The sequence below is a fragment of the Rhineura floridana genome, chromosome 18 (genome assembly GCF_030035675.1).
Source record: "Rhineura floridana isolate rRhiFlo1 chromosome 18, rRhiFlo1.hap2, whole genome shotgun sequence".
Taxonomy (NCBI): domain Eukaryota; kingdom Metazoa; phylum Chordata; class Lepidosauria; order Squamata; family Rhineuridae; genus Rhineura; species Rhineura floridana.
Genome location: NC_084497.1, coordinates 21693285 through 21717033, shown reverse-complemented (window position 1 = coordinate 21717033; position 23749 = coordinate 21693285). Strand labels below are relative to the sequence as shown.

Genomic DNA, 23749 nt, shown 5'->3' with positions numbered 1-23749 from the left:
CTCCCGCTAGCCCCGAAGTTTAATGGGCGACCTTGAGCCAGCCAGCCACTCACTCTCAGCCTAACCTACCTCACAGGGTTGTTGCAAGGATAAGGGGAAGAACAGATAAAGGTGCTGGCTGAAAATACAAGCACACGTTTTAAACGGAATTTAAATACTTCAGAGTCGTCAAGCTGCCTGCATTTAGATGAGTTCATGTGCTGATGACTGTCTTTTTAAGCGTCGTTTGAGCCTTCTCCTGCTTTGATACATTGCTGTTTTATTTATGATTCAAGCCATCTTAACGAAAGATTCAAAAGATAGGACACAAATATTTTAAATAAATAATGGGGTGTTAAGAGATTGCTGCAAATGCTGTACCCTACAAAAAGCTGACATGGATCCCCTATCTCTGCCTTTAAGAACATAAGAGCCCTGTAGCTGGCTCAGGCTAATTAATGGCTCATCTAATCCAGCATCCTCTTCTCACAGTGGCCAAACAGAGGAGGTGGAACACAGCCACTGTGGCTACTAGCCATTGATAGCCTTTTAAAGACCTCCAAACTGGTGGTCATCGCTGCCTCTTGCGGAAGTAAGTTCTGTAGCTTAACCCTGCGCTATCTGAAGTCCTTCCTTTTGTCTGTCCCAACTCCTCCAACATTGCCCTGCTTAATTTTATACACTTCTATCACGTCACCTCTTACTCACCTTTTCTCTCAACTAAAAATCCCTAAATTTTCCTCATATGGAGTTGCTCCAATCCCTTGATCAGAAAGCCTTTAAATCTGATCCTCTGCAAACCAGCTCTCCCTGAAGGCAGCAATCCAGATGGATCGTTACAGAGCTGATGTTTAATACTAAACTGATCAAGGTCCAGCATGCACACCTCTCCTCTTTCCCAACCCCCCAGGGTCACACTGGAAAAAAGACCTGCATGCAGACTTTGCAGGAAGCCTCCTTCATGCAAAAGCTATTGTCTAATTTGCACCTAACTTGCCTCCTTAAAAAAAAAAGCTAATACAAAAGATATTTTGTCTTTTCCCTTTCCAAATCAAACCAAATTTTATTACTCATTGAACCGTCAGATAAAAACCCCTTAACGTTATGACAACCTCATTTTAGGGAATATAATGGAATGTATATAAATAGATGAAATACTATTTTTTAAAAAAGTTACTAAGGACCAAGGATCACACAATTGATTTGGAGACTATCAAACAATCATTAGCGGTCTAATCTGAATAGCCACATTCAGGTATTTAGCCACTTGCTCCGTAACTAATTTGCTAGTATCCTGAAGTAATACAATCATAATATAATATAGAACAACCAGAGAAAGACAAGGTAATAGGGCATACTAAGTCACTCCTGGCCCCTGTAGTGAAACAAAATATGCAGGATGGACACAACTTCTGCATTGTTGCAGGGACAACGCCTACAATTCATAGGGGTTTTGTTATATCCACCACCGAGTAATTTTCCCTTCCAGAGGATACTCACTGCATGCCAGCCCAGCTGCCTAACCAGGCTGTAAAGATGAGGAGGCATTAATATTACTGAGACGTCCTTGAACAAATGACCTCCCCATAAGCCCCACCCTTTCCTGCCTAGCCTGGCATAGCTGACAGCACTGCAGCTAGCTCAGTTTCCTTTTTAACTCTCTGTGCTCTTATATCTCCCCAACTTGCCTCTCTGGGCCCAGGGTGGTGATTATTAACAGACTGGAACTGAGAAAGTAAATGCATCTGAACCCCCCCCATTAACCCTGAACAAATTAGTTACAATCACATTAAAATGTTTATGATGTTTCAAAGGGTTTTTAGTGCTTTTGTTTGGTGCCCATGGCTCCTGCTGGAAGGGAGGGCGGGATATAAATCAAATAATAAATAAATAGAGAAAATAAATAAGGGAGTCTGGATTCAACAGCCACAGCAGATGCAGCATTAATTTATACTGCGCCAATATACCATCATTGCTGGATTTTGTGCTTAGGCATGGAATGCAGCATCTTCCAATGAATTCAGCTTTCACTTTAAAAAAAATGCTTCCTACACCCTAAACAAAAGCCACCTTATTCTGATTTCAAACCACTTTTAATATTGTATTTTTAAATTATTGCGACCTGCCCTGGGACTCCATGGTGATGGGCAGATATGAAATCTAGTAATAATCTTGATAATGATAATTCTCCGAGGCCAAGAAGACACCTTCACACTATATGCTTGCACTACAGAGATGAAGCTGGGCTCCCATCAGGCCCAGCTAGCATGGCCAATGGTCAGTTATGATGGAGTCCAACTACATCTGGAGGACCAGAGGTTCCCCATTCTTAAGCCAAATAGTTTCCTGGGAATATTAGAAGGGCATCGCACCTTAATTCAGAATCTGAATAAAATGGAAACTCTTCTCACATCTCCATCTGTGGTTTTGGAAGCGAGCAATCACCATTTCCTGCCTGCCTCAGGATGTTTAATCCTGCCCTGTGACTCAGCATTTCATGTAACTGAATTTAAAAAAAAACTCATTTATGGAATGAGGATGACTCAATTTCTGTCTTCCCCATCCAACAACATGCCCCTGGATTCCTCAAGAAAACCAAGAGATTGGACCTCTCTTCCCCATCCAGATTGCACGCTCAGTCTCTTTAGAGCAAACTTGAGAAGTTTACCTTTTTGCCAATGCTGTAGATTAGCATTCACAGAAGGATGAAATTAAGTTTGGGTTTTATTTTTTTAAACCAGATTTTCAGGAGCACACCATCTAGGCCTCCTTTCCATCTCTTCCACCCTGCCCCCTCCTCTGCCCCCTGCCTTACTCTCCATCTGGTTTGCTTCCAAGCTTCCCTATGCCTGCAACAGCCCTTCCCTCTTGCCCATCAATTCATTGAAGATCCCACCTTGAACTACTTGGGCAGGAGGGGATGGGTGGGGAAATAACACCCTGAAAGTAGAAAACTAGCACATAGCCAGGAGCATGTTAGCCCTTCTCCCTGATAGGCTAGCTTTCTATATGAAAGGTGTAAGAAGCATTTTTTTAAAAAAAATATTGTCTCCTGCCAAAAGATAGAAGCAGCACAATCCATGTATCCATCCTGCTGCACATGGCCAAGACAAACTTCTATACCCACAACATGCTTCCAATTTAGATTTCCACAATGGTGGTGGTGGTAGGGAAGACAACATACTCGGAGGGCAGACGTGCAAGAAGCAACTTCAATAAGCAATGGCTGCGAAAGTACATCCAGCCTTGATACCTTCCCCCACCCGGCCCCCAGCACTGTTTCATCGCACTTTCCGCCAGAGCTCACTACCAGAGGGAGCGGATTGGGCTGCCAAGAACTTTTGCAAGCCTCTTTGCAAGGAGGCTGTAAGCTCTGGACAGGGCCTTGGTGCTATAAAACAGTCACCATTAGAAGAACCAAGCAGTAACAATTGCATCCCTCAAACATTGCTTATCGCTTTGAATGGTAAAAAGCACCATTCCAGACTTTATTTAAAATGGGCAACATGTCCTCCTTAGGTATAGGAAGTTTTTTTTAAAAAGTGATCTAGGTAGCTGATGTTAAGAGTTCAACATTAAATATTTGAGAACAGAGAGAAAGACAGCAACTGTTGCAAGAGACGGTCAAAGCAGAGATTGGACTGTGCAAGGCTAGCTGTTAATCATTACTCAAACGGCACAGGTTTCATAATGAGACAGAAGAATTTTGCAGCAATCCTAGCCGTGGGTACTCAGAAGCAAGTCCCAGCCAATTCAATGGGAGCTTATGCCCCAAGGAAGTGTAGTTAGGACTGTAGCCTAGGGACACGTCCACGCCTTAAAGCACACTGGCTTTCCCCCAAAGGATCCTGTGTTCTGTTCTTCGTTAAGGTGCAGGGAATTATAGCCCTCTGAGAGGTAAACTACAGCTCCCTTGATTCTCTGGGGAGAAGCAATGCACCCTCGAGTATGATATGGTGGTAGAAAACTTATTATGGTGCACAGATGGGTCCTGGACCCCCAAGCACACCATAATAAATCTTTAGTCTTCCAGATACCACAAGACTATTTTTCTTGCTGCACGGTTCAGCAGGCTACCCCTAAAGAAATGGTTAAAAGGTTTCTTTAAAATGCTAAGACCGTTCACACCAGGAAGACTATCAAGAATCCTTCTTTCATGAGAAAAAAAAAACCCCACCTCCTTAACAGCAACTATCCCTGCACCAAGTCGCTTTGGCACAAATCAACCCATGACGCAGAACCGCCTACTCACCGTAGTTAGAACAGCAGCAGCTAAGGAAAGGGAGGGGCAGCTAAGCCCAGCATGAATCAGACTTTTTTTAAAAAAGGCCCTCCCTTCCTCCCTTCAGTTTTTAGCACATGGTTGCAATATTCTGTGTAACTCAGCAAATGCCACCCTTATAAATCAATGCTTGGCTTTGCAACAAAGCATGCCCTGAGATATGGAGGATATGGGAAATGGTATGCAGAGCATGACAGCCTGGAGACATGAAGCCTGCTGCCAAGCTTGTTCCGAACCTAGTTGCTAGGCTGTTCATTCGTTCTCTCTCCCCTTCCCCCTTCCTGTCTTTGAATTCTACAGGACCATATTTTAGTCACCACATGGCACTTTTATGTAACTAGGCAATTTATAGGCAGGGCTTCAGAATTCCGAACAATTCCGTATGCTGCTAGTCCCTAGGAAGGCAGAAGGAAGCATTTGGCAATGCATTTCATTTTTGTTCTGGCCCAGCAATGTTTTTTTTAAAAAAATCAGTGGATTGAGCACTCCTCGCAGTGCCTGATTAAATAAAAGCAAGACCAGAAAAGGCTGGGGAGAGTGCAGAAAGGAGAGATAAGGAGCTGCTCATGGGAGTGAAAACAGTGCATACTGCAGAATCCTTAGGATACTCTGCTCTGGCCTTGTCCCCCACAGCCCAGCCCGCAAGGTAGGTTAACAAGTGCCCTTCCTGGTTTGCCGGAAAGGACAGAAGCAAGGCCTCCTCCAAGTGGCCTGGTCCAGCCTTGCCATTTGGAAGGGAACTGCAAAGAGGGAAACCTAGGCAGACCATTGGGCCATCTAGCTCCGTATTGTCTACACTGACAGGCAGCAGCGCTCCAGGGTTTTAGACAGAGTATCTCCAGCCCTATCTGGAGACCCCAGGGACTGAACCTGAGGCCTTCTGCATGCCAGGCAAGTGCTCTTTCATTGAGCTACAGCCTCTTCCCGAAAGGAGCATGTAATAAGGGAGTGTGGGGTTTTTTACCTGTTTAAGAGCCACCCAGTCTCATTTTTACTTTTAACAGGGGAGGACTACTTTTATGGTCCTCTGAGCTACTTCACACAGAGAGGAGTTTCCTAGTTTCCTTTCCCTGGGAGAATCAATCATACCAGGATTAATGGATGGGGAGGATGAAGAAAAAAAAGAAAACCACCCTACACACACCTGGAATGGGGAAAACATTGATGCCCAAGAGCACCCCTTGTGCAGCTCAGCAATTTTTGCTTCTAGATCCCGTGTACACACCATGCAATTAAACCATATTTTCTCTCAAATGAATCCTGAGAACAGAGCTACAATTCCCAGCATCCTTAACAAACTGCAGTTTCCAGAATTCTTTGGCGGGTAAATGATAATGTGTTTCATATGGTCTCTTCCCCCCCCCGCCCCTATTTTTTCTAATGCAGTTTAACACCCCCCGTTTTAATGCCTCTACCCATCACCCCAGATCTCTGCTTAACTATATGATACAAAAACTTTAATTTTGAAATTGTTCCAATTTTAAAACGGGGAGGGCGCGGCTCGGAGGTTAACCTCCGTGGCCTAAGCAGTAAAAATGATGCGCGCACTTTGGGCTCTGATTTTTGGGAGGAGGTGGGAGGAGAAGGCAGGATCTGAGCTTGGTCCTTTGTCCACCAGGAACAAAAAAGTCCTTAGCTTAAAAGAGAGCGCCAGTTGGAACGACGCAGCTTTGTAGTTACAATGCAGATTACCTCCCGCCGCTTGCTTTTCTCTTTTCTGCAAAGGCTTCCCTTGCAACGTTTTTGCAAAATGTCCTTCTTCCCCAATACAACAAGCTTTCTCAGCTTTTCAGGAAGGAGAGATTTAGGCTCTGCAAACAAATTTTTACCGCCTCCGCCACCCTCTTCACTTACCTGTGACTAAGGTGGAGTACTAACAGGACCTGCAAAAAAAAAACGTATAATAATTTTCGTCGTTGTCTTTTTTTAAATAGACCCTAATTCAAATTAGTAACACTCTCTGCTCGCGCTCCCGGGCAACTGGGAAAGAACCGCCCGGCTCGCAGTAAACTATAGCCCGGTCTATGCAGATTAGTGCACCCGTCGCGGCTTCTCATTGGCTGACCTGGCTCCTTTGCGTTCCTCCGATTGGTCGGGAAGGGCTTCTCGCCACCTCAGCCTTTTGGCGCGTGCCCGACGTGCACAAGAGGCCTCGCGCTGAGGCAGTTGCCTGAGTAGAGGTTTCTTTTTTTTTTTTTAAGTGATGGAAAATCCCCATTTTGGCAAACGGGGAAAGAGATGCTTTTCCCCACCATGCAACAGTTGCAAAGCAGCACGATTCCAGGACCTGCAAGGCTTTATTAAACTTTTCTCCAAATTTAATGCTACAGAAATAAAGGACATATATATATAATTTTAAAAATAAAAACTCAAAATGTAATACACTGAGTCCCTATGAGGAGAGACTGAAAGAACTGGGCATGTTTAGCCTGGAGAAGAGAAGACTGGGGGCAGATATGATAGCACTCTTCAAATACATGAAAGGTTGTCACACAGAGGGCTGGGATCTCTTCTCAATCATCCCACAGTGCAGGACACAGAATAATGGGCTCAAGTTTCAGGAAGCCAGATTTTGACCGGACATCAGGAAAAACTTCCTAACTGTTAGAGCCACACGACAATGGAACCAATGACCTAGAGAGGTGGTGGGCTCTCCGACACTGGAGGCCTTCAAGAGGCAGCTGGACAGCCATCTGTCAGGAATGCTTTGATTTGGATTCCTGCATTGAGCAGGGGGTTGGACTCGATGGCCTTATCTGCCCCTTCCAACTCTACTATTCTATGATTCAGACTTTTACAAAGAAAAAAACCCCAAATCTTACATTGCGGAAATCACACTTTTAAATATCCACTTAAGATATAAGGCATTTTATTTCACAATTTCTTTCAAACTCTGTCTCTCTTAGCCTAGCCTACCTGGCAGGGTTGTTGTGAGGATAAAAAGTAGGGGTGCCACTTTGAAAACACAGCACTACAACTATATTAATTTTTCAGATTGCCGGTATCCACTCATAGACCAATTAACTGGATTACAAAAAGAGGCATTTTTTTTGTTTCAAGTCCTTCTATAGATTGCCTCAAGTACATCTGAGAATGTGCAGAATCCCTTTTGAAAAAAACATTAAAATAAACATGCTGTGCATGGGCTCAGAGGCACGTTTTAATCTGTTGTAATCATATGTTCCGTAACAATACAAAAAAAGTTCTGATTAATCTAAATACTTAACCCCTTTAACAGGGCTATCCTATACATGTATGCTCAGAAATAAAGCCAATATAGTTAAGAACACAAGAATAGCCCTGCTGGATCAGACCAAAGGCCCATCCAGTCCAATGTCTTGTTCTCGCAGTGGCCAGCCAGATGCCTCTGAGTAGCCTGCAAGTGGCACTTGACTCCCAGATAAGTTTGCAGCCTAAAGCATCCAAACATGTAACAGATATGTCAGTTTTCTTTACAAAAAACCTATAACAAGGGTGGGAACTTCAGGCCCAGGGGCCTAATGTGGTCCTCCAGGCTTCTCCATTTGGCACGCAATACTCTCCTCAGACCACAACCCTTCCGGCAGGCCATATTCTCCTTTAGCATTTTTGTCTGGTTGGAATGTATCCCTGAACTGCGACAACGCTTCCTGTGTGCCTGGCTGGAGGGTGAAGAGATGTGTGTGTGAAAGAAACCTCTTAGGCAAGCATCTGTGTTGAAAATCCTGGCATTCAGATGTTGGTACATGTATAATTTTTCCTTGCATCAGCATTTTTTTAAAAAAACCAAAACAACATACGGTAATATAGCACAATTTCACAGGGGCCAGGGTCTGGGGAGATAGGCCGCCATGAAAAAAAATGGCAATGATCATTCATGCAGGTCATTCTGCCCGATTTTCAGCTCTGTATGCATTTGAAAAATTATTTCATTTTTTTTGCTTCCCACCTCTGAGATAACTGAGCAGCATGGCTTTCTGTGGGAATCTGGACACGTTACCAACAGAGTCAGGTACTTTGCTCATTTAAAAACAACAGAATTCTTTCTCACAATGGTAGCAAAATGGGAACAGAAGGTGTTACGTGAACAGAAAGAACCATCAGCACTAGCATCCCCTTCTGCAGGAGGAGAAGGCCAGGGTTTTTTTTAGTGCTGCAACAGGCTGTAGATAAGGTGTGCCTTTATAGGATTGATCTGTTTTGATTGCATAAATAAATAATGAATTGTTATTTTGAAAAATCGGGTTTTCTGCCTCAGGCATCAAAATACCTTGAGGTTAAGAGTACAGCTCCAAGCACACACTCTCTAGGGAGTAAGGAACATGGGAAGCTGCCTTATGCCAAGTCAGACCATTGGTCCATCCGCCTCAGTGTTATCTACACTGACTGGCAGTGGCTCTCCAGGGTTTCGGGCAGGATTTTCTCCCAGCTCTACCTAAAGATTCTGGGGCTTGACTCTGGGACCTCCTGCATGTGAGGCAGATGCACCACCACTGAACTACAATCCTTCCTCAGTATGCAAGCCATAGTTGCATCCTGCCTTGCAGATCCCCCAATGAGCAGAGTTTAGACTGGGTGAGTTCCAAGCTCCCTTCCAACGCTGATTCAAAGATACATGAATGTAGAGAAACCTGGGAACTACAGACCAGTCAGCCTGACATCAATCCCTGGGAAAAGTCTGGGTAGATTATAAAGCAGCCAATCTGTAACCACCTTGAAAACAATGCAGTGATTACTAAAAGCCAATACGGATTTATCAAATTCTGCCAGACTAATCTTATCTCATTTTTTGATCGGGTAACCTCCCTGGCAGACTTTGGGGGAATACTGTGGACATTATATATCTTGACTTCAGCAAAGCTTTTGACAAAGCACCCCGTGATATTCTAATCTGCAAGCTAGCTAATGTGGGCTGGATGGAACAACTATCAGGTGGATCCACAGTTGGCTACAGAATCGTAGACTCAAAGAGTGGTTATTAATATTTCCTTCTCAAATTGGGGAGCTGTAATTAGCAGGGTACCACAGGGCATGTTCCTGGGCCTAGTGCTCTTCAACATTTTTATTAATGACTTGGATGAGGAGGTGCAGGGAATACTTATCAAATCTGCAGACGATACAAAATTTGAGAGGGATAGGTAATATACTGTAGGACAGAAACAAAATTCAATATGATCTTGATAAGCTAGAGCACTGGGCTGAAAACAACAGAATTAAATTTAACAGGGAAAAGTGCAAAGTTCTACACCTAGGAAAAAGAAACCAAAGGCACAGTTATAAGATGGGGAATACTTGGCTCAGCAACAGTACATGCGAGAAGGATCTTGGAATTGTTGTTGATCACAAGCTGAATATGAGTTAACAGTGTGATGTGGCTGCAGAAAAGGCAAATGCTATTTTAGGCTGCAATAGCTTCCAAATCGTGTGAAGTACTAGTTCCCCTCTATTCGGCAGTGGTTAGGCCTCATCTTGAGTACTGCATCCTGTTCTGGACACCAAACTGTAAGAAGGATGCAGAGAAACTGGAACGGGTTCAGAGGAGAGTAACAAAGATGATCAGGGGACTGGAAACAAAGTCCTATGAGGAGAGACTGAACGAACTGGACATGTTTAGCCTTGAGAAGAGAAGGCTGAGGGGAGATATGATAGCACTCTTCAAGTACTTGAAAAGTAGTCACACAGAGGAGAGCCAGGGTCTCTCCTCCGCAGTCTCAGAGTGCAGGACAAGGAATAATGGGCTCAAGTTACAGGAAACTAGATTTCGACTGAACATCAGGAAAAAGTCCTAACTGTTAGAGCAGTAGGACAGTGGAACTAATGACCTAGGGAGGTGGTGGACTCTCCAACACTGGAGGCCTTTAAAGGGCAGCTAGACAGCCACCTGTCAGGGATGCTTTAATTTGGATTCCTGCATTGAGCAGGGGGGGGGGGCTTGCAGGCCTCTTTCAACTATACTGTTGATTCTATGCAGTTTGTTTTTCTCTGACGAATAACTGAACCCCTGTATGGTGTTTATACAAGTGTGAAAGTTGAGAATGAATTTTCACACACAGCTATAGATGTAACCAAAGGTGAGTCCTGCAGCATACAAAACGTGCATGTGTGGAAAGGCTTCCTTGCACAGGTACAATGTTGTCAGCTTGTGAACTGTGAGTTCAGTTCTCCTGAGGCAGCTACTTCCTGGAACTAACTACCCTGGTTTCCTTTGCCATGCCAGGAAAGCAATTAAAAGAAGTTTCACTTCAAAAATTAATGCCTATAAGCATAATTTTTCATAAGGAAATGCTGGACAGCACGTTATGTTAAGGTTTATTTCTAGGCCGCCTTTTGGCCAAAAAGGCCTCCAAGGCGGCTTACACACAAAATGTCATGTATAAACTACATGTCTCTCTGAACTATAGGTACTAGGATCAACTGTAGAAGTACACAATCTCTGCTCTGCAGAAAGGCCCTAGGCCAGCCTGCTAACGCTGCTTTTGATGGCTCTACCAGCACAGCTCACATACCCTATTTTGGTAGTACGCAAGTTCGCATGACAAAAATTGAAGGCCAAACAAGAGATGGATTGATTCCATAAAGGAAGCCACAGACCTGAACTTACAAGATCTGAACAGGGTGGTTTACAACAGATGCTATTAGAGGTCGCTGATTCATAGGGTCGCCATAGGTTGTAATTGACTTGAAGGCACATAACAACAACAACAATTATTTTTCAACTTTTTTAACAAACTGAGGAAGAAATGGCCCTCACACATACACAGTATTCCAGCTCCCCATTGCCTGGGCTGAGTTAGTAAGGTCTTATTTGGCTTCCTGGGCCTTGGAGAGCCAGCTCACTCACCTCTCTGCTTCTTCTCAGGTCCTGCCCTCGGCTAGGCTAGGCTGCTGCACAAGCTAGGCCCAAAAGCCTAACCACACCCATGAGACGCACTAATAGCACCCACTATCTCCATCCATCAAGACTTGTGTGCACTTCATTCACACTTTTAACTCTTACATTTACTGTGTTCACATCCCCTTGGTAACTTTGCCCTGCCCCTCTATTTGGATGCCTAAACTGTGTTTCTAAAAGCTCAACTGAAGGTTTAAGTTACTCTAATGCTATAATTTCTTTCTTGCTTTGTGTACTTAGATTATCCCTTTTGTAAAATTTAATTTATTTTGCTTGTTAAATTGTTGGGTTTTGTTCTGTTTGAATTTATTATGATGTTTTGTGCTTTGTATTTTGCATGTTTGGTGTAAGCCACTTTGAGCACAGCATGTATAAATAAACTTAATCAACTTAATCAAATTCGGGGACTGAAGGAAAATTTCATTGGGGGCAGAATTATCGTTTGGGGGGCAATGCCCTCATTTTCCCTCCCTGTTGCTACACCCCTGCACCTAGTGCTCTCTTCCCCAACAGGATGCTGGTCTTTTGCCCATTTAGGCATATGTCTGAACATGGAGCCTGAATCATCACCCCGCTGGAAGAAACCCAGTCGTTAATATTCTCATCTGAAATTAATTCTCTTCAAAAAAACCCCGTCTTTAGTGCATCCAAAGACGAGACCTGAAAATGAGCTGATGGACCCACCTGGGAGAAGAGGAAAGTCTTGACCTGGCGCCAAAAAGATAACAGTGTTGACATTTCCTTGCTTGTTAATTTTAACATTTTAGATGATCTCTCGCGTTTTTAAATTTTTTTTTAAAAAAATGTGTTTTTAAATTTGCATATTTGTATATTTGTTTTTAATGTTTTTAATTGTTGTAAACCGCCCAGAGAGCTTTGGCTATGGGGCGGTATACAAATGTAAATAATAATAATAATAATAAAGATGAAGAACCCTAAAGAAGGTGGAAAAGGAGGGGCCTTTAAGTTGTGCATCAAGGCAGACTGAGCAGCCACACAGATCATCACCCAGTCACAGTCTATGGTGAGATGTATTGCATTTTTATTTCAATTACAGTAATTAATTCCAAATATGTATCTATACATATAAATCGGCATATGCGATGCATTTATCATGAAGGTGTTCTTTTTTGGGTGAACAAAGCCCTACACATCTCAGAGCCAGGTGATTACAACATAAATGTGGTATCTCCTGTTGAATGAGCAATGCTCACAGACTGGGATATTATGAGAAATAAGGGCTGAAGGGCAACGCAAAGCCAGGGGGATTTTTGAAGGCAAGTGTAAAGAGTCTGTGCTGGAATCCAAAGGGAACAGGACGGTTTAATAATAGAATTCAACTGCCTCTTGTGATGTCACAAGCAGATTTATGTGCAGCACAGAGAATTTTCACGCTGATCATGAACAGAATTTGGGGGGGGGGGGAGGCACTCAGATCTCTAAGGCCAGGACCATTTTTCAGATCTTGTAGCAATTACATCACTGCACATTGATCAAGTGAGCTGAACTGCATGTTATGTGCAATAATATGTCTGTAGTGACCACTTTCCATTCTGTGTGGAATTTTGCGCTGTGGTTAATTCTTTGCTGGCTTCCCCTCATATCTAATTTCACCTTTTTACAGATTTGGGGCAAAATATACACAACATTCCAATAAAGGAAGCCTCTAGAGTAAGCTCTGAAACCACCGTTTGCTGAAGGTACAGAAAAGCCTGCAGTCTAGAGCATAGGTAATATTTGATGTTTAAATGGTGCTTTTAGAGAGTTGAAAGCATTTCGCATTGACTATCCCATTTTGATCCTCACAGCAACCCTAACTGATAGATCAGTATTACTGGCCATCAGTAGTGCAGATGGCAAGGTCAAGGAGCAAAGGCTGAAACCGAGAGGGACTGGTTTGCCTAAGCTCACCTAGTGCGTTCATGGTAGAGAGGATTTGAACTCATGACTTCCTGGTTTGTTTGGGCCACCATCTTGCAACATCTTCTGTGTATAGAATGTCTATTTCATAATTATATGTCAAAATCAAGTCCAAATAAGAGATCTCTATGCTCTAAACTGTGTGGAGAATGACTTTCCCTAACATACTCTCCATTAAACATTGCCTAGTCAATTTTGGCATTCAGGCCTGATTTTTACAGTATGTGTCCCTTCCACACCAAAAGCCCCGATCCATTTCTGTGTGAGCACACCAGTGGCACACCTGCCTGTCCAGACCACCAATGGCATACTAACACCACATACACACCATACATTTATGCCACTTTAACAGTCATGGCTTCCCCAAAATAATCCTGGGAACTATATTTTATCCTAGACAGAGCTACAATTCCCAGCCCCTTTAACAAACTATAGTTCCCAGGATTCTTTCTGGGGGAAGTCATGGCCTTTAAACAAGTGTAAGAGTGCTTCAAATATATGGTATGAAAGACTGCCCTGTTTTAACTGTTTACATACAGATGGCTCTGGAAGCCTTTTGAGCTGGGTGCCAGTGCTCTAAATAAATAAATAAAACCAACATGTAAATAGGCCAAGTAAATAGCACATTAATTTAAATACAAACAAGCACACCTGGATCGCTTACACAAGAAGGGCTGTCCTCATGGCTGTGCCATTTAAAGTGCATATCTTCCCTTAAAACATCTTGGGACCAAGCATCTGCTAGGGGTGCTGGGAACTATAGATCTGCAAGGAGTAAACCACAGCTCCCAGTATTCTTTGGGGGAAGCCATGGGCTTTAAATGTATGACGTGGATGTGACCTAACATCAGGCCTCATTGCCATCTCTTCCGTACAGGCAGAGGTCACCCTTTCCCCACACTTCCTGACACCTCCTCTTTCTCCTTCTGAGGAACTAGGCCCAACAGCCCAGCTAGATATGTCAGGAACTGTCATATTGGACTGGTCCTCTGTGTGTGCGGGTGCGTGCGTGCGTGCGTGCATGAGCACACACACCCCATTAATTTATAAAGGGGAGGTGGAGCGACATGGGTCTATTTTTAATACCAGAAAGGAGGGTGTGGATGAGGGCAGCTAAACTATTTCCAGCCAGACCAGTGGGGCAAAATGCCAACAGTGACAGATGTGAGGAAATATTATTACATATTTGTGTGTGTGCGTGTGTGTTATATCTTGACAAAAGTGCCATAGGTACCAGCACAAAATGGATCCCAATGGCAGCCAAAAAAAGGTGACAGTACTCTGTACCTCTGAGTACCATCACAAAAAACCCACAATATATCTATGAGTATGTGTGTAATGTTTATAGATGCAATAGTTTAATCTTTTTATATATCATCATCATCTTGTTTGTATGCCACCTTCTCCACACAAAAATTTGCTCAAAGCGGCTTACAGCAAAGTGAAAAGCAGTTACAAAAACAATTTCATAATAACAAAAATAATCAAATATTAACATAGCAGCAAATATCACAGTAAACACAAAAACCTTTTCAATACTATAAATATAACAATATTACATCTGTTAGCTGGCAACATTACACTTCCTGGCAATATAGCAAAAATAAAAGGGAATTTGACAGTTTAAACTTTGCAATCATTATGAACATGGTGGTTCCTCTGACCAACTGAGTGATATTGTGCATCCCACTCTAGATGGGGCCACCCACCCTCTAAAGGAGCGGCTTTGTAGTTTGGGGGTTCTCCTGGATCCATTGCTGTCACTTGAGGCACAGGTGGCCTCAGTGGCACAGAGTGCCTTCCAGCAGCTTAGGCTAGTGGCTTAATTGCGACCCTATCTGGTAGGGATAACCTGGCTACAGTAATCTCTCTGGTGACCTCAAGGTTGGACTATTGCAATGCGCTTTACGTGGGCCTGCCTTTGAAAATGGTTCGGAAGTTTCAATTAGGGCAGAATGCAGCTGTCCGATTGTTGATGGGTTCAAGGTGAACACAGTATATAACTCCAATCTGTTCCAGTTACGCTGGCTGCCTGTACACTTCCCAGCCCAGTTAAAAGTGCTGGTGTGAACCTATACATCTCTTTACAGTTCTGGAACGCCTCTTCTGATACGAACCTACCCATTTATGATATGAACCTACCCAGAGCTTGGAAAAGTTACTTTTTTAAAACTACAACATCAGCCCCAGCCAGCATGGCCACTGGATTGGGCTGATGGGAGTTGTAGTTTAAAAAAGTAACTTTTCCAAGCTCTGAATCTACCCTTAGAACTTCTCCTGAGGCCCTTCTTCAGATCATCTCTCTGAGGGAGGCTCACAGGGTGGTGAGAAAGAAGAGGGCCTTCTCAGTTGTGGCTCCCCATCTCTGGAATACGCTCCCCAGTGAGGTCCACCTGCTGCCTTTCATTTACATCGTTTTGGTGCCAGTAAATACTTACTTTTTTTCCAAGTTATTGATAGACTGGGATGATACTGTTTGTTATTAGTGTTCTGCCAAAGCTTTCTGTGGCTGTAAGGGAGTGGTTGTTGTTGCTGTTTCATTGTTTTGGTTTTTTATGGAAATACATATTTGTTTTTAACCGTGTTGTAAATTGTTTGGAGACCTTTGGTTAAAAAGCAACTAATACATCTAAATAATAATAATAATAATAATGGTTGTTATTGTATTGTGAAATCCCTTTGAGATGCTTCATAGGAAGCGATTCGAAAATGAAATTGGGTGGTTTCCCATGCTAGTCCTACTCAGAATTGACCAATTGAAGTTAGCGGACATGGCTAACTTCAGTTCATTGATGTCACTGGGTCTACTCTGAGTAGGACTTAGTTGAATACAACCTGTTATGTATCCAGTGAAGTTAGAGATGGGGAATCTCAGGCTGAGAGGGCAAATGTGGTCCTCCAGTCCTCTCTGTCTGGCCCTCAGAATTTTCCCCAGGCCACATCCCTCATCAGCCCTGCATCACATCCTCCATCAAATGTATTTTGCCTGGCTGGAGACAGCAGCTAAGCCGCGTCAAATTACTATTTATGATTTCTTGTTTGATTGCTGTTGATGCCATGGTAGGCCATCTCCTTTTCCACCTCCCTCCCCCCCCCCACATTTATGTAGTAAAAATGAGTTCACTTATCTCCCTCAGCCAAGTTGCAGCCAAACAAAAAACAACCCCCAAAGCATCCGGCTAGCATTTTGGAAGATGGGGGGGGGGAAATGCCCCATGAAAACTATGTTATTGTGAGCATGTATGAAGATCTCTCTGCTGAATGAGAGCAGCATTGTGTTTGACCACTGGATGTCACAACTCCTCAATAGACAATGCAGCCAAAAAGCGAGAAGAATGGAGCCAAGTGTGGGGGTACTGCTACAGTAACTGGGAAACAAGACAGTTTCCTGAAAGAAAGAAAGAAAGAAAGAAAGAAAGAAAGAAAGAAAGAAAGAAAAGAAAGAAAGAAAGAAAGAAAGAAAGAAAGAAAGAAAGAAAGAAAGAAAGAAAGAAAGTGCTGGTTTTTCTCCCTGCCCACAATGTACGGTTGCTGTTCTGAGCTTTTTGTTTTTGTGTTCATCTTTTCAAAATGCAGAATTAATTAAAAGCGTTTTGCTTCTTTTTGCTTCTTCTCCTCAGTACATTATGCAACAGGGAATCAGGTGTCACGACCAGGGACGGAAATCAACCGAATCAGCAATTTTGTCTCTGGGCCAGTGACATTTGCCTTTTCTTTTCTTTTTTAAATGGACTTTGCTTCTGTGACTTGTAACAATAGCTTAATCAACAAGGCATTAGCTGACATATCTCTGTGCTGTTAAAAGCTCCACCTTCTGCATACCAATTGCTGGAAGCCACAAGAGGGGAAAGTGCTCTAACACTCAGGTCCTGCTTGTGGACTTCCCATACACATCTGCTTAGCCACTATGAGAAAACAGGCCTTTAATGTAGTGGCACCAACGCTTTGGAATCCCCTCCCCTTAAATATTAGACAGGTGCCATCTCTGTTATCTTTTTGGTGCCTATTGAAGATAGGGTTACCAGATATCCAGTTTTTGGCTGGATACTCCAGCTTTTGGGGTCCTCTCCGGGTCTCCGGGTAAGTTAGCTTAATATGCGGACTCAGCTTTCATTAAAAAAACATTAAGTTTCTAGGTGGTCTGGTTCTCAAGATATACACCAAAACATCAGCCCCTCCCCCCGCAACTTCCATTAAATGATCTCTTAGCTGGCTGCTCTAACCCCACCCTTTCAGATTTGTAGCCAATAAGTGAAGTCAGGATTGTGATTGACAAGGGATTTCTGGGGCCCCAGGCAGCCCTTAGACTCCATTGCAAAGGTAGAAAACAACTGTTTTTCCTGTTTATCTGAAAGGCTCATAAACTGAGTAAGTATATAGCTTTCAGCAGTACCAAAAGTCTTTTTTTCCTCTTGTGTTCATGAGTCAAACAACTTTAAATTTTCCTGGGCTGTTGAAGATGGCAGTGTTTTGAAAACCTTCCCAATATGGAGCTTTAATTCAATACTTGCTTTTCTGGGAATAAAGCTGCAATACTAATCCTACATGAATTCAGTATGACTTACTTTTGAGTAGACGTGGTTAGGATTGTGCTGTAAATTAATGGGACTTTTGAGTGAACATAGTAAAGAACTGTGTGTGTGCTGTAAATATTTCTTTCCCCTCCAATTCTGTTTTTAAAGCAATTAGGCAGGGTTTACATAGATATCACTGCTTTTATTATGTAGGAAACTAATGCTGATTTTATTTTAAAAAAAGGTTCTGCAATGACCAACTCATTTGGACAATAAACTATTATAAGGGGGGTATGTATTTTTACATCTCCCGTGTGTGTGTGCATATGGTGTCTTCCCCACAACCCTGCGTGGTAGGACTGCCGATTGGAAACCAAGACAGCTCACAACGAGAAATAAATCCCTTTAAAAATCCAATAACCATAAAAAGTATAAACAGTTGCAAAACAGCTTAACGTGGCATGATTCTGAATTTTTGGTTGGGTGAATGTTCCTTATCACTTGAGGCTGCCTTTCTGTGCACGCTTCCCTGTTTGAGTAAGCCCCATTGAATACATTGGGACTTGCTTCTGAGTAAACAAACATAGGATTGCACTACAAATATCTTTACAGGTTGTGTAACTAATAAACATCTTTGACAGTCATGCTTATATAAATATTTCTTCATTTAAACCACATGACTTCCCCTAAAGAATCCTGGGAAGTGTAGTTTCCTCCTCACAGTTATAGTTCCCACCACCCTTAAACTACAGTTCCCATGATTCTGTGGTGTGATTCATGTGCTTCAAATGTGAGTTGAATGTATTGACAAGGAGTTCCACAGGACAGAACTAGCCGTACAACAAGCTTGGCTCCTGATAAAGGACAGCCGAACCTCAGGGGCATCAGGGACCATCAACAGTACCCCATCAGAAGACCTCCACAATCGAGGCAGAGCATAAGGGAATCAGGCAGTCCTGAAGGGCACTTTTGGGCCCAAGTTATTTAGGGTTTTGTGAATTAACCTGGCCCAGGCAGCAGCTTGCCTGCTAGCTTTGTGCAAACCCTGAAGCTGACTGGGAATTCCCTCTGTGCCTTAATTCAAACAAGCTTCCCACCATCTCGGCCATGATTGTTCTTCACGATGCGTGAAAAATCGGGTTGTATGATTCCCCACTTCTGCCCCCTCTCAGTGGAGGAGTCATTGCTTCTGACAGCTGCATTGGACCGTGCAAAGGCAGAGCTAATCAAACATGCCCCACCATGCATTTCGTAATTCTTGTATACCTAGGATTGGGTAAATAGTCCTTGAAATTAGCTGACAGAGGAAAAACTCAGCCATTTATACTGGCTCATGTACCTGAATTCCGCTATGGAGCCGGGAGACGGAGAGTTGCCTTGTGCACCATCAGCGCATCCACTGTCACTTTTGCAAGCCTTTGTCACTTTAAGGAAGTCACAGAGGTTTAGAAAGTTGATTCACCAGAGGGGAAATGCAACAGCAGATCCCCTAACGTTCAATTAAACTGGACATTAAGAGATGCCAACCTTTTTAGACCAGTGGGCACATTGGGAATTTTGAGAGTGCGCCATGGCCACACAACCACACATGGTAGCTTCTTTCACACACACATACACCATCGACCCAGGTTATAGACCTTCCACCCCGTTACAAAAAGCATGCACGTGCGTGCACACACACACAGAGAAATAGGCTTTGTTTTTCCATGAGGGTCAGGTAAAAGTCAGATCTAGCAGAATTAAAACACATCTGCTTGAACTGCTAAGATTTGAAAAAACAATGGAATGCTTTAAAAGAAATGGGGGTGCCACAGCATCTGATTGTCCTGATGCGCAACCTGTACTCTGGACAAGAGGTTACTGCCAGGACAGAATACCATGAAGGAACCGATTCGTTCCCCATCGGAAAGGGTGCGAGACAGGGGTGTATTTTATCACCCTACTTGTTTAATTTATATGCAAAACATATCATATGGAAAGCGGGATTGGACTGAGATGGAGGAGGTGTGAAAACTGGAGAGAGAAATATCAATAATTTAAGATATGCAGGCGATATACTACTACTAGCAGAAACCAGTAATGATTTGAAAAGAATGCTGATGAAAGTTAAAGAGGAAAGCACAAAAGCAGGACTACAGCTGAACATCAGGAAGACTAAAGTAATAACAGAAGATTTATGTAACTTTAACGTTGACCATGAGGACATTGAACTTGTCAAGGATTATCAATACCTTGGCACAGTCATTAACCAAAATGGAGACATTAGTCCAGAAATTAGAAGAAGGCTAGGACTGGGGAGAGCAGCTGCGAGAGAACAAGAAAAGGTCCTCAAATGCAAAGATGTATCACTGAACACTAAAGTCAGGATCATTCAGACCATGGTATTCCTGATCTCTATGTATGGATGTGAAAGTTGGACAGTGAAAAAAGAGGATAAGAGAAAAATCAATTCGTTTGAAATGTGGTGTTGGAGGAGAGCTTTGCAGATACCATGGACTGAGAAAAAGACCAATAATTGGGTGTTAGAACAAATGAAACCAGAACTATCACTAGAAGCTAAAATGGTGAAACTGAGGTTATCATACTTTGGACACATAATGAGAAGCCATGATTCACTAGTAAAGACAATAATGCTGGGAAAAACAGAAGGGAGTAGAAAAAGAGGAAGGCCAAACAAGAGACACATTGACTCTATAAAGGAAGCCACAGATCTGAACTTACAAGATCTGACCAGGGAGATTTATAACAGATGCTCCTGCAGGTTGCCGTTTCATAGGGTTGCCGTAAGTCGAAATTGACTTGAAGGCACTTAACAACAAAACAAAACACACGCCCCATTAAACTAAAGCTTACTGTAGATTGCACAGTAAAAATCACACAGATCTGTGATGTTTACCAGCATCACAAAAACACTGAACCCAGCCATAGATCCAGCAGTAGCCAGTGGTTCCACGTGAGTGGGGCAGTGGAATCTGCTCCAAGTTTTAGTCTGAACTTTCAATGAGCTGTCCAAGGTGCCCCACTGACACGGAGCCACCAACTGCCACTGCATAGATCAGCCTTTCACAACCAGTGTGCCTCCAGATGTTGTTGGACCACAACTCCCATCTTTCCTGACCATTGGCAATGCTGGCTGAGGCTGATGGGAGTTGTGGTCCAACAACATCTGGAGGCACACTGGTTGGGAAAGGCTAGCACAGATCCTCATGGAGCTTCAGGATGTTTACAAAGAGATCAAAGGTTTTCTTTAAAAAAAAAAGAGGATGATGAATTTAAGAGCAAGTTATTTCTCAGCATATGCAAAGCAGTTTAAAAAAATTATTATTTATTTCGTTTATGAATTGCTTCCCATGAAGCATCCCTGAAGCAATTTACAATATAACAACAGTTACATAGGCGTGCACAGCTAACCAATTCACGGGGTCTTCCTCAGTGCGTGGTCTCCCATTCAGATGCTGAACAGGCCTGAATCACTCAGCTAATGCAAGGTTGCCACACCCTGTGCCTTAATATTATAGCCCTAGTGCAGGCATGGAGAACCTTTCTCAGTCCAAGGGCCGCATTCCCTTCTGGGCAAGCTTTCCAGGGGCCATATGCCAGTGGTAGGCAGGGCCAGAAGCAAAAGTGGGCAGAGCAAAAGGCACACAACTTCCTGCGCACCCTCGTTTCTGTGCACACTCACACACCTCACTCTCCTCCATCAGACAAGCAAGAGGCACTGTCAGAGGCCAGGGTCACATTGCAGGCAGGCGGAAACACTCAAGGAGGATGCAAATCAGGGCTAGTGAGGGGTGTGGTCTTGGGAGAGGGGGCGTGGCCTGGGGAGAGTCTTGGGGGCCAGACAGAGGTTTGGAGGGCCACATTTGTCCCTGGCCCTGCCTTAATGCATGCTAATGTAAATGTAGTACTGCCTTCAAGTTGATTCCAACTTATGGTGACCCTCTGAATAGGGTTTTCATGAGGCTGAGAGGCAGTGACTGGCCCAAGGTCACCTAGTGAGCTTCATGGCTATGTGGTGATTCGAACCCTGGTCTCCCAGGTCATAGTCCAACACCTTAACCACTACACCACACTGGCTCTCTAATGCATGCTAGGAAGCATTAAACATTAAGGCTTCCAGGACACTGCTCTGCAGAAGGTCAATCACGACAGCTCCTGAGAGGGGAGGAAGCGAGCATTTTGCAAAGATACCAAACCGTAACGTTGCCTTGGTGCCATTGACCCTGCGATCTTTTCCCGGGCTCTGCTATTTTGCCATTCCATTAGAGCGCCTGGCAGCTTCTCTCACAGGTGGGTCGATAAGATATCATTAGGGTTTATAAACTGGCAGCCCCAACGTACGTGTGCGTGCGTGTGTGGAACCCACAGGATATTTGTTATTGTTTTGGCAGGGGCACGGAGAAAAGAGGGGTTGGCTTTAGAGTAAATTGTTATTTACTCTTTCGGTGACTTAGAAAAGAAAAGGAGTTGGTTCCCCGACTGGAGACTGATTTCAGGCTTCGGAGAGCCATGAGGACTAGCAGCTGGGTGCTCCACCTGTTCCTTCTGCAGCTGGGTGCTTCTCATGTCCTAGAGTGGACATACAAAGGTAATCTGGAAACAGGGTTGGGTTGGGAGGGGGGGTCTGTAGCCCTTGTTTTTAAGATTTGCCTTCATTGCTAGAAACCTTCAGGGTTGAAAACCCAGTTGAATCAAAAGGACTAGGTGTAAACTGAGGCTCATTCTAGGCATGTTTACTCAGACATAAATTCAATTTGTTTCCAGAAAGATTTCCTCCCAAGTAAATACAGTAGGGCCCCACTCATACAGCGGGTTACGTTCCAGACCCCCCGCCGAAAAGCGGAACTCATTCAATAGAATGGCGCCCAATGCCCGAAAAACACCGTAAAAGCAGGACAAGCACCGTATGAGTGGGGCCTTACTCTAATTGAAAGCCACCGTATTAGCGGAACACCAAAAAGCGGGCCTCCAAAAAGCAGGGCCCTACTGTATGATTAAGATTGCAGCATCACACACCCTAACCCTATGCATGTCGATTTAAAAATAATGTCAAACCTGCATGTGTAGTAGTCAGAGTATCAGACCAGGGATCCGGGAAACCCAGGTTCAAATCCTGATTCAGCTCTGCAGTGGCAACTTGGCACGGTCACTATATCTCAGCTAGTATACTTAGGGACATAGGAAGCTGATTTATACTGAATCAGAACATCGGGCCATCCGGCTCAGTATTGCCTACCCTGACTGGCAGTGGCTTTCCAGGGTTTCAGACCTACCTGGGGATGCAGGGAGTTGAACCCAGGGCCTTCAGCATGCAAAGCAGGGGCTCTGCCACTTCCCCAAAGATATGAGGATTGAAAAAAAATAGTTCCTTTGGGGAAATGTAGGATATCAATGTAATACATAAATACGGAAGTGGTAGAATAGATTGTGCCATGGCAGATGGGAGATACCACTTTTTAGAAATGTTCCTGCATGGGAAAGAAAACTCCCTACCAGCAGGGAAAAAAATGTTTTTTTGGGGGGGGGGGTGTAAAAATGCAAACCTCTTAATAACACAAAACACCTCTATGTGATGTACATAAAACAATATAAAACCATTATCAACAGATATAATCAGCAAATATCCCTGTGTGTGCGTGCGTGCACGCACAAATTCCCCATTCCCTAGATCATTCTTTCCCAACTTTTGGGATTGCAGACGGTGCTGGACTCCAGCTCCCAGCAGCCCCAGCTAGCATGGCCAATGGTCAAAGGTTGGGAAATGTTGTCCTAGACTACAGCCTGCCCTCCACAACAGCTAGGATTAGCTATACTGGCTGGTTCAAGACCACTGAGTCTGATACTCTAACTCAGGGATAGCCAACGTATGCCCCCCCCCATGTTGCTGAACTCCAACTCCCATTGTCCTGACTATTGGTCATGCTGGCTATGGCTGGTGGGACTTGGAGTTCAACAGCATCTGGAGCATTCCTTGTTGACTACCCTGGCTCCAGCTACTACCGGGGCAGGGGGAATGAGACAGCCAAGAGTCTCGTAGCATCTTAACGACTGGCACATTTATTAAGGTGTAAAGCTTTCATGAGCTCGAGTCTGCTTCATCAGATGCATGGGGCTTTTTACTAAGTTGGCAGTTTCCCGCCGTAACTTGTTAGAGGGGTGATAATTCCCATCTGAGATCATTTC

At 43.7% G+C, this 23749-nt stretch overlaps 3 protein-coding genes across 11 annotated transcripts in view; 1 reads left to right on the top strand and 2 right to left on the bottom strand.

Moving 5' to 3' along the window:
- The window catches only part of ENO1 (enolase 1), a 66876-nt gene that overhangs the window by 21384 nt on the left and 21743 nt on the right, over positions 1-23749 (bottom strand). The window contains exon 2 of one of the 2 annotated variants that reach the window (XM_061601265.1): positions 6116-6144. The exons of the other annotated variant lie outside the window; for it this stretch is intronic. The gene's annotated coding sequence lies outside the window, so the exon portion shown is untranslated. The remainder of the gene's footprint in view (positions 1-6115; positions 6145-23749) is intronic. 2 annotated transcript variants of the gene reach the window in all.
- The window catches only part of LOC133372516 (solute carrier family 2, facilitated glucose transporter member 5-like), an 87907-nt gene continuing 70273 nt past the window's right edge, over positions 6116-23749 (bottom strand). For all 8 annotated transcript variants that reach the window (XM_061601256.1, XM_061601255.1, XM_061601257.1 and 5 more), the window contains one exon: positions 6116-6144. The gene's annotated coding sequence lies outside the window, so the exon portion shown is untranslated. The remainder of the gene's footprint in view (positions 6145-23749) is intronic.
- CA6 (carbonic anhydrase 6) overlaps positions 21774-23749 on the top strand; it is a 29380-nt gene continuing 27404 nt past the window's right edge. The window contains exons 1-2 of the mRNA XM_061601263.1: positions 21774-21856; positions 22021-22154. Coding sequence (XP_061457247.1) covers positions 22076-22154 — 79 coding nt within the window. The 5' untranslated portion in view covers positions 21774-21856; positions 22021-22075. The remainder of the gene's footprint in view (positions 21857-22020; positions 22155-23749) is intronic.